The following is an 18848-nucleotide window of genomic DNA, read 5'->3' on the forward strand; positions in this document are numbered from 1 at the left end:
TATGCTAGTGTACATCTTTATTCTAGAGACTTGACAGCCACAAAACACAAACTTCAATATGTTCAACTCACATTTCAGTAGCAGAGATTGTAAATCTAATTATGTAACGCAAATCAGACTTCTTTTTCATTTCTCCAACTATGTAACTCAGAATCGGCCTTTCATTTGTATCAAAATCTGAGAGAATCTCTTAAATTGAGCAATGTTGCATTTTCAGGATGGTATTTATTCATGAGGGGAGGCAGAATGAGATACACAAATCACACAGAGTATTGCAAATGGTAAATAAATGAACAGTGTATGATGAAAGAAGAAAATACGAGCAATTATGCAAACTCAGTACTCTGTGAATATCTTAAATCCTCAGCAAAGGCAGAGGGGAGACAGATGAAACAATAGGGCAAATATGCTATCTCCAAAGTGAGCTCCCCAATTTAAATAAACAGATGAATCTAGGAGAACCTTCCTCATTAGATCTTTGAGAAGCTCCCCTCCCTATAGGTGATTGCATTATAAGTGGGGCAAAGAAGTTTTCTCCAAGCTTCATCATAGCAGCTACCACTACCAGTTGTGTGAAATAACGACATCATGTTTGTATCCTCCCCTCCCCCACTACATTGTTCACAAGGGAGCCTCTGCTTTTCATCCCGTCCCTCCCGTACACAACCCATAGGTGTAGGATTCTATGGCTGGCTTGGTACATTACATGAACACACAGACAGACAGCAGTTATATAGCTCCTTCACATACTACCTCTACTATCCTTTGTCTGCTTCTTCGCCTATGATATGGGGCAAGTCACATTTTATAAGAACAAATCATCAGTGCTTGTTGTTTGTTACATTTCCTTACCCTGATCCCAAGCTCCACATTCTCTCCTCCATAGACCTCCATGCCTTCATCTAGTAAGCCAATCTCTTGGAAGTACTCCCTGTCTACTATGAAGCATCCAATCAGTGCAGGGCTTCTGCATGAATACAACAGAACAAAAAAAAAAAAACAGTTAGAAAGCAAGTAAGCTTCTTCCTTTTTTATTGTCACTCAAACAGATTGTAGTTAGCAACAGAGGGTCCTATGGCACCTTTAAGACTAACAGAAGTATTGGGAGCATAAGCTTTCGTGGGTAAGAACCTCACTTCTTCAGATGCAAGAAGTGAGGTTCTTGCATCTGAAGAAGTGAGGTTCTTACCCACGAAAGCTTATGCTCCCAATACTTCTGTTAGTCTTAAAGGTGCCACAGGACCCTCTGTTGCTTTTTACAGATTCAGACTAACACGGTTACCCCTCTGAGATTGTAGTTAGTGTCACTGGGCCATACTGGGTGTAAGACCATGGACTGCAATGGAGTTACCCCCAAGATTGATTTGGCCAATTTTGTCTTATTGTGCTATTTGTATTTTAAACCAAATTGAGTGCTGGTGAAAGGTGCCAAACTGACAATGCTGAAAACTGAAGCCCTCAGTACAGGATGAGCAACAAGAGTGATGCTCCCCTGCAATGTTTTGCCCATGTATCCAAGCTCTGTTTTGAAGAGACCAGCTGTAGTCGGAAGAGGGTTGCAGTCTCTGTTGCCACTCAGCTCTTGGGTTCTCAATGCAACAAGGGTACCAATTAGTGCAAAATTTGCCCTTGAAGGAAAGCACTTAACCACATGCTTAAGTCCATTCCCTGGTCAGGAAAGCATTTAAGTGTGTGCTGAACTTTAAGCTTAAATTAACTATCTGCTTAAGAGCCCTTAGTGAATATATGGATGCTTTCTTGAGTCTGGGCCTTTTTTGGTGGCTTTTGTAATATGGACACAAGAAGTGGGTATGAGACAACTCACTCCTTTCACTGAAATGTTGTAAAATATTAATGTCTTTCAACCACTGCTAATCAGGGACAAATCTGAATCTGTGGACTACGGGTGAGAATCTCCATAGGTACGATTGATCAAACTCTTGAGTCACCCAGTCCTACTGATATTAATTTCCTGTTCCTTCAAAATCCTGAGACACTCAGTCTTACAACGGCTGAAACACCTTTAAAGTGGTGAAGATTTGACCATACAGAGTATAAATTTCTCTCTATGAGGGAAGTCGAATGTAGAGTAATGAATCTACCTTTTACAGTGTTTTTAGCTTACCTTGCATGCTGACAAAAACAAAAATGTCATTTTTGTCATAGTGTGAGCAGATGGAGCACTGGGAACAACAGGATATTAATGAAAGGACACAGGGCAATTCAAGAGTATAGGGTAAATCATCCTGCATTTATCAGGAAGAGAACAATCAAGCTGTGTTAAATGTAGACATCTGCTTTTCATGTGATTATAAGATTGCTTAATCACAAAACTTAAAATTCTCCCCTTGTACAGATTTAGATATTTGTGTGGTGTTATCCTACACTATTACTGCACCACTTCAGCATAATGAGAAAATATTTCTGATGTATTTAGTAATGAGGAAAATATGAGACACCCTTATACCATCTAAAAAAAAATAGTGCTGAGTTTATCACAGAATAGGAAGGTTTCTGAATGTTTTTTTGAAGCAAAGAATCCCTTTGACTTTTTTTTAATTCTGTTGTATATTCACTATATTTCCTTTCAACAGTGCCTGAAGTAATAACGTGTTGGTTACTGGGGAATGGTCTTAGTAAAGCTATCTAGCCACACGCTGAACTTAATTTATTATTACGTGACACTTTTGTACAATGTATCTCAAAAACAAACAATATTCCAGGACAAGGGCCAGCTCTCATTCCCATTTAAGGATTTTGCAAGGATCAAATCTAAATGCCCATCCCTGTAAAGTGAAATCTAACCCCTGTCCATCAGGAATCACATAATTATTGGGTGAAGTGCACAATCAGGACCAGTTCTTTGTTCTGAACTGCAACTATTTTATTTCAAAAAGTCAACAAGAAGATATTAAAAATAATAATTTTTACTGCAACAGGGCCTTCCAGAGGTTATCAAGCCCTTTACCAACATTAATTAACCTTCCTTATATCCCTATGAGGTGGATATTGTTATCCCCACCTTAAATAAAAGTCTATGGCTGAGCTAGCATTCATATCCAGATCTCCTGACACCTAGTCCTGTTTAAGGACATCCTCTCACCTTCCTAACAAGTGATGGCTACAGATATGGAGTGGGTCAATGCAGCTCTGAGCCAACAATTCCATCTGACAGCTCCAAAGATAGCTCTCAGGTTGACTGTGTGGGTGAATGCAAGAGACACCTACTGATGCCCCACCCCAGCACTTCCAAAGGTACAATTTTTGTACTTCAGTCTCAATCACCTCCTCTCTTTCTGCAAAAGCCTTTGGGAAACCAGAGGGGAGGTTACAGTGAGCTCCTTGGGATTTGCATAGAAAGAAGAACTAGGATCTATGGAGATCTGCTTGGAGGTCATCAATCTTATTTACATGAGACAACGCTACCTTTGGTACCATAGAGTAGACAGGGGTCCTCTTCCACACCAGACTAACAGTTCTCTAGATAGAATAGGCAGGTACAGAGCTAGGTCATACAAAAATAGGGGTTTTCACACACTCCTTGCTCCCACATATATGGGCCAGATTTGTGTGCGATTATAACACATAGTAGTACAACTATGTGATATAACCACAAATGTAATAATCAGATATTAATTCATCACTCTGACAGTTATACCTTTTTGCAATACATTTGTAAACTGCATTGTCTTTCTGGATCATTACCATTAAATTAGCAGACAAGACATTTGTAGATGGCAACACCGAATCAAGCATCAAGTCTTCTCTTTTGCTTTTTTATATTTGCTCTGACTTGCTATATAAAACTGAAGTACATGAGACGGTACAACTTTTTTGTGGTTATCTGAGGGAGCAATGGTAAAAGTGGCAGAGAACAGTGAGAATATTTATTCTAATTTAACCATTGGTCTGTTTGATAAGCAGCCCCCTTGGTCCTTGTTAAAATAAAGTGCATGTAGCCAGCCCTTTATTATTTGTTACATATAACTGAGCGCTTCCCACAAGTCCCAAACCCGTGTCACAGCTGCATGTTACCTTATTGGAGCAGTTGAGTTTTCCAGCTTCCACCATGATTTTGGAGGATTCAGATATCGACACCACAGTTCCCAGTCAAACCCCTGTGCAGATAGGGGGTATTCCTCTATTTCAAAATTATCATATTTGATGTTATCAAACGATGGAGAAATGACCCTTTTTCTGTTTTCCTTTATCCTCATGAGTACTGGTTCAGCCCTAAAGGAACAAATACTGAGATTGTTTCAACAGAAGCAAAACCCTAATGCCAGCCAGAGCTTATATTCTACATTACCTGAAAGGCATGCTCTGCAGTTGTTACTCACGCAAAACTCCCATTGACGGAAGTGTGGGTTTTACTGAGTGAGGCTGCAGGATTTGGTCCGAAGTATATAGTGTAACTTTAAATCTAGCATGCACTGGATATTATTCCTTTCTAGTCTGCTGATAGAAGAAATTAGACCTTTCTTATCAGTTACCATTTACATCCTTGCTACCACATAAAGAGGATGTCTCCAGGCCATCTCTATGATCAAGGACATCAAGAAGATCGAAGTTAATAATTGAAGTATCCCAGGGACAAAAGCTCTTTTCCTTTTAAAGAGACCATCTTTTTATACAAAAGTAACCATGAAACTAAACAGAAGTTGGACAACTGCATAGTTAAATGCTCATGAGAGGTGCAGTAGTAATAGACCAGCCACTGAAGGTCTTCTCTTCCCCCCCCCCATTACCCGCCCTCTCAATAAGCCTCAGCTGTGACCTGCTGGGCCACCTGTAAGTATGAAAAAGTAGTGCAGCCCCAAGGATACTCTACCCTTGATCTCTGGACAGCACCATCCAAGTCATTTAAAGTCCATCCACAAAGATGTCAGAGCGAGTTGTGACAATAATTCTCTGACGTGGTCACTCCTGACTAGGAATCAGGCTAAAACCACCAACTAATTTCACAGAGGCCACTGAACAACTTCAGATGCTAAAAACTTTTGGTCACTATCAACATGGACTGAATTGGAATCAATGACCTAAAAGTGAAAGGCTTGGGTATCCCACTCCTAATCTCTGAATCAGCTATCCTCCTTTGCCTAGACATGTTTTATGCAATGTAGATTCTAATTAAAATGATTCGTTAAGGAGACCACTGTAACACCAGGAGCACATCTGAGATAGATCCAAGACACGGTTATGTAATTTTTTTGTATCTTGTAAAGCCAGCTGCTGGCAGTTAAATATAAACAGCACAAGTCTCTTAGAAATGAGTGTTGAGCTTGGCAGTCTGTGTCATTTGTTATTCCTTTGCTGAAAATGAAAAATGTTTATACATTCAGTGCACATGAACTGGGTTAAACGTTGGATGTTTCCATATCTCTCCCAGCTCCAGCCAAGCCCTCCCTCCCCCCCACACCTGGCCATCCAAACTGCAGTTGCTATGCCCTGAGCAATTAATAATGGGGTGATCCCAAAACACTGGTTTAGACTGGAGGCTTAACTGGCTCAGGGCCCAATTGAGCAAGATACTTTAGCAGATATGCAGGCGAATGAGTGCATTGGCTTCAATGGAACTATTTGAATACTTAAAGTTACACGTGCTTAAATATCTTGCTGAATTGGGGCCTCTGTCTGCTTTTCTTATACTGTTAATTATAATATGCTAACAACAAAACTTTTCCCAGGGCTCTTCTGACATTTATAACTATTGTAAGCTTTTAAAACATTCTTTAAAAAAGTTTAGTTAAATGCAATGGTGAAAGAAATGTAAAGAATATTGTATGTTCAGATGAACAATACATGGAATTATCCTGGGAAGTACTGAGAGGCCACAGCATTTCATTGGATCAGCTCAGCAAACCACAGAATCTGGCCCTAAATCATATAAAAATTTGCATTACCCCCTTAATTTTGCATACAAAAAATCAGGACCAAGTTTGTTACACGTCTGACCTGTTCTACTGAGCTTCTCCATGCTTAAGTGATTATTTATCATCTGTGCACTAGCTATTGACAAAAATCAAATGAAAATGGAAGAGAACAGTAATTTACTGTGCATATATAAATTTGATACAAATTTTAACCAGAGGCAATAAATCTTTAATTTTCTCTACTTGTCTAATTTAGTAACATGCATTTACTGGAATAACCACTACAGCAGACAACAACCTAATTCTAAAAAACAGAAGCTTGATTATATGACTATGTTGCATATTACGAACAATAAGCTTTTCATCATTACCTCTGTATTTAAATCTGTGTCAAAAGATCGGCATATAACTTCATCTCCTTATATGCTGGATAAATATCATGCCATAATTTACAAATAATTGCAAGCAGCAACAAGATACATACCATCCCACGTTGAATTCCACATGAGCATCAAAGAGCGCAACGACTGGTGCTGTGGCAGCTCTCCATCCGCTAACTCGAGACCGGATCAGCCCCTCTTGCTTGCTGTGTCGGACCACCTTGATGAATCCAGGCTTCCGCATATTCACCTCGTCAACATACTCTTTTAGTTTCTCCTTGAGTTCTTCTGTACATAGGGAAATAATGAAGAGTAAGAACAATAAAAAAATCTATTTATCCATCAGTATATGTTAGGAAAAACATCAACGAGGACTAAATCTTGCCCTCTGAAGCACAAGAGATAAGGGAGGGTGGTAAGAAACGTCTTCCACAGTGAAAACAGCACACACCAAAACTCTCTTGCACTGAAGTGGGCCAGCTAGTCTGTTGGGCCTGGCCTGAGATTAGAGGACATGACCAAGCCCCCGGTGACTAACATTTATACTGTCATTCTCCACCGTCAAAAGTCGGGGACTCACAAGAAGAGAGGAACAGCACAGTGCATTTCCACAGCATGTCACCCCGCCCACTGCCTTGTGGGGTCCTGCCCTCACCAGCATCATTCCTGCAGTACAGAATGCACCATGCAGCCTCTCTGCTCCCCCTGCCTGCACCAGTAGGGGCAGAATTTGGCCACACAGTATATCTAATACAGATATGAACATGGTGTGAGATTCACCCTTACATGGAGGGCCAGTACAAAGTCTATGCACTAGAGCCCTGTGCCAGACTATTTTTGTATCCTGCTCCAACTATTACGGCAGCGGGTCCTGCGGGATCCCAATCCCTCTGCAGAGCTCTAAAAACAGTCCCGGGCAGGGCTCTACAATGCACCATCTGAGCCTCAAAATATGGCTTAAATGTTGCATAGGTCTTGTGCACTGGTGTGAGGATCTGTCACACTTTCCTCTTACATTTACAATTCAGTAAAACCTATTTAGGGTTTATTACGTTAGAGATATTATTATTGCCTAGGAGCCCAGACAAAAATTTAGGCCTCACTCTGCTAGGCACTGTACATATACATAGTGAGAGACAGTCCCTGCCCCAAGTGGCTTACAATCTAAAGCAGGGGTAGGCAAACTACGGCCCATGGACCATTAGAACTTTTAATCCGGCCCTTGAGCTCCCGCCGGGGCGTGGGGTCAGGGGCTTGCCCCGGTCCGGCGCTCCAGCTGGGGAGCAGGGTTGGGGGCTTGCTGTGCGGCTCCCGGAAGCTGTGGCATGTCCAGCTCCTATGAGTAGGAGCAGCCAGGGGGCTCTGCACACTCTCCCTGCCCCAAGCACTGCCCCCCACAGCTCCCACTGGCCGGGAACTGCAGCCAATGGGAGCTGCAGGGGCGGCAACTGTGGACAGGGCAGCACGCAGCTCCACCTGGCCAGGGCTGCGCCTCTGCATAGGAGCTGGAGGAGGACATGCTGCTGCTTCCGGGGGCTGTGGGGGTGGCACCTGCGGACGGGGTGGAGTGCAGAACCGCCTGGCCGTGCCGCTGCATAGGAGCCAGAGCGGGGGACATGCCACTGCTTCCAGGAGCTGCTTGAGGTAAGCGATGCCCGGAGCCTGCACCCCTGCGCTTCCCCACGGCACCCCTGCGCCCCAACCCCCCGCCCCAGCCCTGATCCCCCTCCCGCCCTACAAATCCCTTGGTCCCAGCCCAGAGAACCCTCCTGCATCCCAAATCCTTCATCCCCAGCCCACTCCCGCAGCCGGAGCCCTCACCTCCCACCCCACACCGCAACCCCCAATTTCATGAGCATTCATGGCCCACCATACAATTTCTATACCCAGATGTGGCCCTCAGGCCAAAATGTTTGCCCACCCCTGATCTCAGGGCTTGTCGACTCAGGAAAGTTACTACAGTATCAGCTAAGATGTGAATTTAAATCTCCACAGTTATACCATTGTAACCGCCCTGTAGACATTCTTCTTTCAGTATAGGGTGACCAGATAGAAAATGTGAAAAATCGGGACAGGGGGTGGGGGGTAATAGGTGCCTATATAAGAAAAAGCCCCAAATATTGGGACTATCCCTATAAAATCGGGACATCTGGTCACCCTATTCCAGTAAAAGAGGGGTGTTTTTTTTGGTTTAGCTCACATCGCTTTGGCAGGGGTTTAAACTAAACTGAAAAAAGCCTCTCTTACACTGCAATAAGAGCATCCACAGGGAGAGCTATACAGGCACGACTATATTGGTTTATCTAGAGTGGTATAATTATACCAGTGTAGCTGGTAAAACTTGCCTGTGTAGTCAAGCTCTAAATAGACAAGACAGACAAAAAGGTAGGAGTGTAAACAGAAGCATAAAACACATAGAGAAGAAGAGTGTACAACAGTTAAGCGCACGGTACTATCACCAAAACCTCATTTGCCATTGAACATTAATTAACGTGCCATAAAATGAAGTGTTAGCACATAAAACATCATATAAAGGGCTATATTCACAATTGCTTGCATAAGCAAGTATGTTATTGCAGTAATGAACGAGGTAGTAGTTACAGTATGTAAACTTCATTTTTGAAAAATATGTCTGCAAAGAAAACCTAATTATTTCCCATGAACTTTTTTTTTTTTAAACCAGTGTTTCAAGGAGGAAGGGGAGGAGAACAGAAAAAATTAACTATTGTGCTTCCCCCACATGTGCAGCTTTCTCTTTGCTCTGACAACACCTTTCTTTCTCTGCTCAAAAGGTTCTGCAATTTCTCCTCCTTGCTCAGCAAAACAAAGCAAGAATAGTGATCACAAGAGAAAAGAATCATTTCCTAATTAAAAGATTATTCCTTTTTAACCAATAATTACTGCAGCTCTGGCTCAAAGATGAGTGCATGCGACAATGCAATACGTGGAATGAAAGTGTACAGTTAAAATGCACTCGTTCTCATTATTATTATTATTTTTACGTGGTAGTGCTCAGAGTCCCCAGTGGTAATCAGGGCCTATTGTCCTAACCAGTGTACAAACACAGCAGCATCTTTGGAGTAAAAGGAAAGAGAAGAATGATGGTCTTATGGTTAAGGTGCTGGACCAGGACTCAGAAGATCAGGGTCAAACCGTAACTCCACCACATATTTTCTGTGAGACCCTGGGCAAGCCATTTAACACATCTGTGTCTCAGCTCCCCATCTATAAAATGAGGATAACAAATACTTCTTTTATCTTTCTAGTCTATTTAGATTGTAAGCTCTTTGGGACAGGAACTGTCTTTTACTATGTTTCTGTACAGTGCCTAACAATGGGATCATGAATTTAGGGCCTCTGGGTCCTATCATAATGTTGCCCCTTGACCTGAGCAGTTAGCAAATATTTGGGGCCTTGCCAGGTTGTTTCCTTTAGGGGGAGAAATTCTGAATACAAGTTACTTATTTCTTTGGTGCTATGTTGTTTATTTACAAAGAATATCCACAAAGTTCTGCTTCCCTGAACACAGTAGGAACAAACAGCAGCAAGCAGTTTCCGTGTCCAGAAATCCAAGCCTGCTTTCCAGCCCATCCTGTACCCCAAGGAGCTCTGTCTCTGCTCCATCTCTGGGCCATGCTACCAACTGCTTCACTTGTTTTCTCTTCCCTTTCTGATACTGATATACACAGACACACACAGCTCCACCAGTCTGAGTTAGTTCCTGTCAGGCCTTCCAGGGACCTTGAGTTGGGGTGGCTACTATTGTTTCAGCTATCACTAAACAAAGGAGTATTTAATTGCTCTCTCAGTTAGCATGAATGAATGCTGGCTAACACACCGGTCAGCTTCAATGAGGTCTCTGCCTGCCCACAGATCAAACACACTTGCTGGCAGCCACCAATACGCTGCAGCACAACAGTAATACAAAATAAATAAATAAATAATAAAAAGAGCTCCCATCGGTGTCTTATTTTTTGCCTCTATTATATTTTTATAAAGATGAAATGATACTGCTTCTAGCAGTAATTCTCTGCAACATCTCTCTTGCATTAAAGTATTATTTTGACTACATATATAATATATGTCTGGATTCCTCATCACTAAACTCGTTTCACAGTGTAATGTTAATTTGTCTGTTTAAACTAACTGCCAAAGCAGCTAAAAAACAGCCCGCCAAAATAAACCTAAGGAGCAGGCGGGATTTCACACCCTACTACTAGGGTAGCAGCGACTTGTCACTTTGCACACACTGGGCACTGCACTCCAAATCAAAACCAAACCCTTTGAGCATTGTATGAATGAAAATGTAAGTCTGTAATTATTCAAATACATTGATAGCTGGAACACAAGAGAAAGTTCTAGTGGGAAAACATCCACTCAATGTGCAGCTGCAGTCAAAAAATGTTAGGAAAGGGATAGAAAATAAGACAGTAAACATCATAATGCCGCTATGTAAATCAATGGTACGCCCACATCTTGAATACTGCATGCAGTTCTGGTCACCCCATTTAAAAAAATGTTTTAGAATTGGAAAAAAGATACAAAGGGCAACAAAAAATATTAAGGGTATGGAACAACTCCCATATTAGGAGAGATTAGAAAGATTGGGACTTTTCAGCTTGGAAAAGAGACAACTAAGAGGGAATATGATAGAGGTCTATAAAATCATGACTGGTGTGGAGAAAGTAAATAAAAGTATTATTTACTCCTCATAACTAAAGAATAAGGGTCACCCACTGAAATAATTAATAGGCAGCAGGTTTAAAACAAACAAAAGGAAGTACTTCTTCATACAATACACAATCAACCTGTTGACTTTGTTGCCAGGGGATGTTGTAAACGTCAAAACTGTAACAGGGCTCAAAAACAAACAAACAAACAAAACAAAACAAAAAAAACCCGAACTAGATAAGTTCATGAAGCATAGGTCCATCAATGGCTATTAGCCAAGATGGTCAGGGATGTAACCCCATACTCTGGGTGTCTACAGCCTCTAACTGCCAGAATCTGGGACTGGACAAGAGGGGCTGGATCACTCAATGATTGCCTGTTCCATTCATTCCCTCTGACTCGTCTGGCTTTGGCAACTGTTGGAAGACAGAGTGCTGGACTAGATGGACTGGTCTGACCCAATATGGCCGTTCTTATGTTTTTATGAGGAAAAACAGGTCACACTGAGACTCATCGAGAGTGGAAGTGATCTCCTCCTCCAGTGCTTTCCCATTTATGATCTCTGAACAGTATACTGGAGACACATGAGACTGGAGATCAGTTTAGATCATTTGCTAGTTGACTAATTACTGATAAGGGAGATGAGCTCATTATATTCCAGAAAATTTCCAGATTAGATAGATCATGTCATTCCTAAAATATGACCCAGGACTGCATGTCATTGAATCAGGACTACAGATCATTATATACATTACATACACAATACCATTCTGCTTTAAATTAGATTTGCTACAGACCCTTCTTGTAGAAGTCTTTTTAAAAAAACAACAACTGAAAAGCAGGAAAAGACATATTTAGAATTCTTATTGTGCTTGTGTAAAACAAGAGCATATACTCATTGCTCCCCTCTGTAACATTCAAACAACTGTAACAAGCACTCAATTATCAAACCAACCACCGCCTCCACTGGTTTAAATTCAAAAGAAAGCATTTGCGTTATTGAGATACTACTACCTTTATTATAGTAGGGTGAGAGAGTTCCTTGTTCCTATAGTGTAATATTGTGATGAGTGGATATCAAAACTCTTAACATCAAAGCTCTTTTTTGATTGCAAATATCTGTACCTAACTTTGCAAAAGCAGGAAGTTATACTTGCTGCAACAATGCAGGGGGGTGGGGGGTGGAGAGAGGAGGATGTTCATAGCCTCACTATAGAGTGGCGGTGTAAAATACACATTGGGAAAGCAGATGCTGAGAAACATTGCACACAAAGGCAAAGACTTGAAAATCAATACCCTTGACAGAGTCATTGTTTACTCAGACTCCTTCCTTTTCCAGCCAGCAGAAAGTTTTGGGTGCTACCTTATATTGCTTCTATTGTTACTATTCTCCAACAATAATTTATCTTAAATACTTTGGGAAAAACTGCAGTGGGGTTTGCTGTGGGAGCAGGTGGAAAGGGAACAGCAGTGGAGCAGTGTCTTTAAGTAGCCCTGCCAACGGAGGGCAAGATGGTTTGCAGAAGCCTGAAGGCAACAGGACCCTTACACCACATTACTGCTGCTCCCAAAAGGAGTAGTGTGCACTTAGGGTTGCCTAGGGTTACCATACGTCCGTTTTTTCCCGGACATGTCCGGCTTTTTGGTAATCAAACCCCCGTCTGGGGGGAATTTCCAAAAAGCCGAACATGTCCGGGAAAAATACTCCCTGGCTTACCTTAGAGCTGGCGCTGGGGGCAAGGGTGTTCAGTTTTCTGCAATCAAAAAGTTGGCAACCCTATGTGCACTCCACCTCACAGCTGCTCTTGAATGTGAATGGAGGGAAAGGTGCACGGGGGGGAGCCCAGTTGTGCCCCATCAACTAGCATATTATACATTCTCCTAATGGAGGAATTCTTCTTGGATCATTAGCAAGAATTCCAATCTAGAGCCTGATCCTGCACAAAAGTCCGTGGAATTTTGCCACGGACTTTGATGGGGAGAGATCAGCCCCTAATACTCACAGAAATAGTTGGCCCATATGCAGCCATGCTCCTGCATATCCTGTGGAGCATCCACAAAAGACAGGACAGCATTTTGCCCTCAGGCCTTTTCCTGCCATTGTTATTTAAATAAAACGTTCAGTGGGGGCTTTGCACCCAGAAAGATGGCCGGATGCAATTTTCCCTTGATTGGTAAACTGGGATCCTTGCTAAACCTGCTAAGATTCACCTTTATTTCCCAAAATGAAAAGAATTTCTTGTCAGGAATGTAGCATCTCAACTCTGATGAAGGGCACAGCAGCCTGGGACATTTAAACCAAGGAAATCACTTAAATCAACGTTTTCTGCGGAACATAAATACGCCCTAGTGGGATATTCAGTATCCGATTTCTCATGTAGTCCTAACCTGCCTAACACTAAATTTTACAAGGCGGCTTTGTATTCAATTGCCTTTGACATTTTCAGAGCACTGTACCCAACTGGACGGGAAGAAAGGATTCTAGCCCTACAAACAATTATTGTTTCAAAGTGATGCTACCAATGACCTTCACCAGCACATTTTTCAACCCATATTTTTTCATTTAATGCAAATTACATGAATAATAAATCCAAAACACCCTTCTTCATTAATTATTGTGCTTCACTGCCTTCTGCCGCCACAGGGAAAACAATGGGAACGAGTTAATGTGTCTTTTTCAATATACAGAAGATTCTGTTTCTCTTTATGGAAACAAATAGCTTATAAAGACGGATGTGCTTGTCTTTCAACATGGAATATCTGAAATAAGAACTCCATTTGGCTAAACTGAATGAGTCTTCATGGTTAAAGAGAGCTAACACCACACACATGGACAGGGGAATACTGCCGGTGCAGCACTTGCAAGCCGCAGTGAACTCTGCATAGTTAAAGGAGGCAGAGAGGTATGTAGCGTCTATGCTGGAATAGGACATTGCTAGTCAGAGCAGATGTATGAGGAGTAATTTATATTTTATTCTGAAATGTCTCTATGTACATTTAAAAAAAACAAAAAAAACCTAAACCTCAAGGATTATCCCTGCAGGGATCTCTCCATTCCAGCTTTGCAAGGTGCAAGACAGGAATAGCTCATGCACATGCTCTCCCCCTTTTAAGACTCCATGTGGGGCACTCAGAAGACTGGGCAGGCTGGAGGCAAGGTGTGGGTGGAGCCAGGGGAGGCACACCATCCCTACCTTCAATCCCACAGAGATTAATTGGGATTATATTACAGCAGTGGTTGCCAAACTGGGGTTCGTGAATCCCTGGGGGTTCACGAAATGTTACAGGGGGTTCTCTGGAAAAAATTCCCTAATGGCGGACAGAGCTGTCCCTAGGGACCTCAGGCAGCACGGGGCCAGCAGCCCGGAGCACCTAAACTTCCAAGAGCTAAGCAGATCAAAGCAAGCATATCTATCACACTGAGGAGATTTAAACTTCAAGACTCCTTATAAGAAAAGGAAAGGGAGGTGGATATTTTTTGCTGTTTTTAAAATGAAATAGGCAGCTAGTGTTGTTTTAAAAATTATTATGGAGAACAAGTTTAAGCTTTGTTGTAACGTGCGTTGTTTGCCTGGACTGCTCAAGACCTGAATGCTTGTGTAGGAGGAACTCTGAGTTCACTTCTTAAATACCTTCCTGCTGTTTCACATCTGATACTCCTTGATGAAACATAGGAGTCTTGTCTTATAACAGGCTTATTCAAAGTGATACAAGCTACGAAAGTGAGATCTTGGAAGAGTATTGCCATTTTCAAAATGTAATACAAATAATGTAATGATAAATAATAATTAATAATAAATAGTATGTAATAAGCATGTCATAAAAACAAATTGTGTATTTCCAAGATCACTGCTTTTATAATTTATACTCAGGTAAAGGAGAAAATCCCTGGAAATATTAATTTTTAGGAGGGGGTTCGCGAGACTTGACATTTTCGTGAAAGGGGTTCACAGGTTGTTAAAGTGTAGGGGGGGGCCCTACGGCACCTGTGACTTGGGACAGTTCCTTGTAATACACCTACATCCACTAGGACAGGGGTGGGCAAACTACGGCTCGGGGGCCACATCCGGCCCTTCAGACATGTTAATCTGGCCCTTGAGCTCCTGCCGGGGAGCGGAGTCTGGGGCTTGCCCAACTCCACCTGTGCCATGGCTCCGCATGGTTCCCGGAAGCAGCAGCATGTCCCCCCTCCAGCTCCTACATGTAGGGGCAGCCAGGGGGCTCTGCACACTGCCCCCAACCCAAGCACCACCTCCACAGCTCCCATTGGCTGGTAACCACGGCCAATGGGAGCTGCAGGAGCAGTGCCTGCAGATAGGCAGTGTGTAGAGCCGCCTAGCTGCGCCTCCACATAGGAGCCAGAGGAGGGACATGCTGCTGCTTCTGGGAGCTGCTTGAGGTAAGCGCTGCCCGGAGCCAGCACCCCTGACCCCCTCCAGCGCCCCAACCCCATGCCCCAGCCCTGACCCCCCCTCCCACCCTCCAAACCCCTAGGTCCCACCCTCCTGCATCCCAGATCCCACACCCCCAGCCGGAGCCCTCACTCCCCACCCGCACCTCAAACCCCTGCCCCAGCCCTGAGCCCCCTCCCGCACACTGAACTCATTTTCTGGCCCGCACCCCCAGCCGGAGCCCTCACCCCAACCCCCAATTTTGTGAGCATTCATGGCCCACCATACAATTTCCATACCCAGATGTGGCCCTCGGGCCAAAAAGTTTGCCCACCTCTGCACTAGGATGTTGCAGCAGCTCAAATTTTGTGACCGGCCTGCTCTTCAGGTTGGCCCATAGGGGGAATCAGGGCTATGGACCTGCCTCCTCTCTGCCTCCTTTCAGGCACACTGGTGAAAGGTTCTTGCAGGGCCATGCAAAATAGAGGAGGCTCTTGTGCACTTTCCCGTCACACCCACCCAAAGGACTTGTCAAAACCTGGCTCTGAGGCAGAAAGTAAGTATATCCCCATTGCTGTACATCTAATTGCTGGTAAAATGTAGACTGAACTCATTCCCTCTCATATTCCTTTCCATTGCCAAGCTGATTCGGTATTAGAAAGGAATATATCAGCACATAATATAGAGCGCTTCCATGCAGCCACGTGCAATTTGGGTGAATGTGCCCATAAAAATCTGACTCCTCTACTTCAACAATTTTGAACTTGAATTCATTTGAGAATTCAAATCTGCATAAAGATATTTAGAGGGTTGGTTTGCTTCTAACAGTCTCCATAGTAGCAAAATATAGTGGAAAGATAACAGGGCCAGACTCTCAGCTGGTGGAAACTGCCATAAACAGAGCTAATGTGAATCTACACCAGCTGAGGATATGGCCCTTAGTCTTGAAGTGTAATTTTAAAGCTTTTGATAGAGGCAGTGTTGTCGTAAATAATGAAATATTGCTAGAGAAATCATGTAAAGAACAAGCAATTAAGCTTAATTTACAATAACTTTAATACTTTAATGTATTCCAGTTTCAAGTGCTTAAATGCATCCTTGCATCTCTTAAAACAATTACATTTGTAAAATCTGACACTTCTGCTTTGCCTAGACATATACATTTTACTGATTTTTTTAAAAACTCTTGCTAAGGTACCTGTAACAGTTTGTAATAATATTAAATTTTACTAAAAAGGGCCAAAAGTCACGTTCCATGACATTGGTACAGTAGAAGCAGAAATGCTCTTTACCTGCAGGTACTGCTGAACCCTGTGTTCTAATAGGATGAAATTTATGTCAGTGCAGGGGGCCTAGGCACTGCTTACATCCTTCTTAAATCTTAGCCCTCTGCACAGAGGTGAATTTCAACCATTGTGAAAGCAAAGGAAGCTATACTCTAACATGGAAACATTCAAAATTGTAATACAATGCCAACAATAGTGGATTAAACAATGGTATATACAATGAGGCAAAACATTGCCATGTGTTATACCCATTATTTATATTATGATAGTATTTAGAGGCTCCAATTTTGCTCAGGGCCTCAGTGAGCAGGCAATGTGAAAATACATAGTGAAATACAGTCCTTGCTCCAAAGAGTTTACAATCTAAACAGACATGACAAATAGTGTGATGGGAGAAACAGGCACAAAAGGAGTGACCAGACACGCAGTAAGTCACTGACAGGGACAGGAGTCTAGAACCAGGTCTCCTGATTCTAACTACAGTGAGTGCTCTATTCACCGAACTGGACTGCCTCTCACCCAAAGCAGTCTCACTGGCTATAGTAGTATCTGAAGGCAGAATTAGCACCAACTGATTTGTTTATCTAGGGTAAATCAAATTACTTGCAGTTCAAAGACTTTGGAGACTGTTTGAGGTGGAAGAGGTACATTTTCATTGGAAATGTCATAGTCTTTTCTAAGAATCAGAACATGCAAAAGCATCTGCTTCTCTTCTGGTGAATAAAAAAAAAAGCCCAGCTTTACCCTTTGCTGCAGAAGAAATTTCTTTCCCTCAGAGAGTGCAAAGAACCTGACTTGCAACCTGAATTCATGGCAAAAGCTAGGCATGCAAGAGAGGCTGTTTATCTCCCACACTTGTACCTTGGATTACACCACCTATTTGGTATGCAGCTCAGTGAAAGTCTACTATGCCTGATATTCTTTCTTCTCTTCTCTCCTACCCTTGGCCCCTTATCTTTTTCACCATGCTTCAGTGATCGCCTCTCATCTCTGTACCAAGAGCAGATAATTCCTAATGAGAAAATTTTATAAAATGGGATAGGAGTGTAATTTACATTGTACGCGTGTATTAAAATTGTTCGTAAAAGAGGGCAACAATACACAAACAGATAAAGTAGACCTGTTGTGCTTGCATATTTAATAACCTGGTATTATCTGGTAATAGATAAGATACTTATGGGAAATTACCAACATGATGCAAAGAATTAAGCTTTCAATAGGCCTCAAATAACTAAATAGCAACATAGTCCTTTTCGTCCATTACTACAAGACAACTAACTTATATTGGTAACAGACTACAATGAGTCACAGAATGTAGCCTCAGAATTCCATGCTGTCATGCAGATGAAGAATATGCACTCTACTTACTGGTACTGCTGAATCTTATGCTCTAATAGGATAAAATTTACACTAGTGCAGAAGGCCTAGGCATCATTTACATCCCACTAACATCTTAGCCCTCTGCATGGAGGTGAATTACACCCATTGTGAACGCAAAGGAACTAGACCGTATAATAAACCTTTACAGTCACAGCTTCTGTGTGCAATAGTTCAGATTATCAGGTGGTATAAAAAGGCATAGCTCTACTGAAATAAATGGAACTAATGTCATTTTACACAAGCTGAGGATTTCACCCACAGTAAAGAACTTCACTAGTTTAGTGCTGAGAGCAGCACTAACCTCCTCAAATGGAGGAATAAGAAATGTCCATACACCCCTTCTTCGACTTGCCCAACAGAGTTGAGCCAGACTATAGGGAAGTACATGTTGCTCCTTTCAAAGGGTGTAACGGGCTGCTTTTGCCCTCACGCCTCAGGCATTCCCGGGGACATGGTGCCTGAGGCAGTGTTTGTTCCACTTGACTCATGAGTAGGTCTTGTTGGCATTGTACTGAATCTTCTTTACCTGCCTGGAGCCGCCTTCCGTATCTCCACAAGTCACAGAAGCAAAGGTGTTCTGAGATCACCTGTGATTTTGACATCAGAAGAACAAAGGCCTGCCATCCCCCAACAAATAACCTTATTTCAAAACAGTGGTTCTCTGTAAGGTAACATGTATCACAGCTCTTCATAAATTGAAGACAATCTCCTTGTATAGGCTTTCTAGACATCATCAATTCCAGCGCTGCTGTGTGGGCCTGTATTAGTGATCTGGTAGGCAGACATACCTTAGGCAATTTAAATGATACATGGTTCCTGACACAGATGTGGAAGTAAAATACCATGGGAAAAGGTAATCTTACATTT

General features: G+C 42.4%; 1 protein-coding gene across 1 annotated transcript in view; it reads right to left on the reverse strand.

Moving 5' to 3' along the window:
• The window catches only part of GALNT18 (polypeptide N-acetylgalactosaminyltransferase 18), a 438485-nt gene that overhangs the window by 139976 nt on the left and 279661 nt on the right, over window positions 1-18848 (reverse strand). The window contains exons 5-7 of the mRNA XM_024196054.1: window positions 6358-6541; window positions 4036-4233; window positions 853-967 (exon numbers count right to left, since the gene is read on the reverse strand). Coding sequence (XP_024051822.1) covers window positions 853-967; window positions 4036-4233; window positions 6358-6541 — 497 coding nt within the window. The remainder of the gene's footprint in view (window positions 1-852; window positions 968-4035; window positions 4234-6357; window positions 6542-18848) is intronic.

Source organism: Terrapene carolina, unplaced genomic scaffold, assembly GCF_002925995.2.
Source record: "Terrapene carolina triunguis isolate 2854851 unplaced genomic scaffold, T_m_triunguis-2.0 Scaffold96, whole genome shotgun sequence".
NCBI classification, from domain to species: domain Eukaryota; kingdom Metazoa; phylum Chordata; order Testudines; family Emydidae; genus Terrapene; species Terrapene triunguis.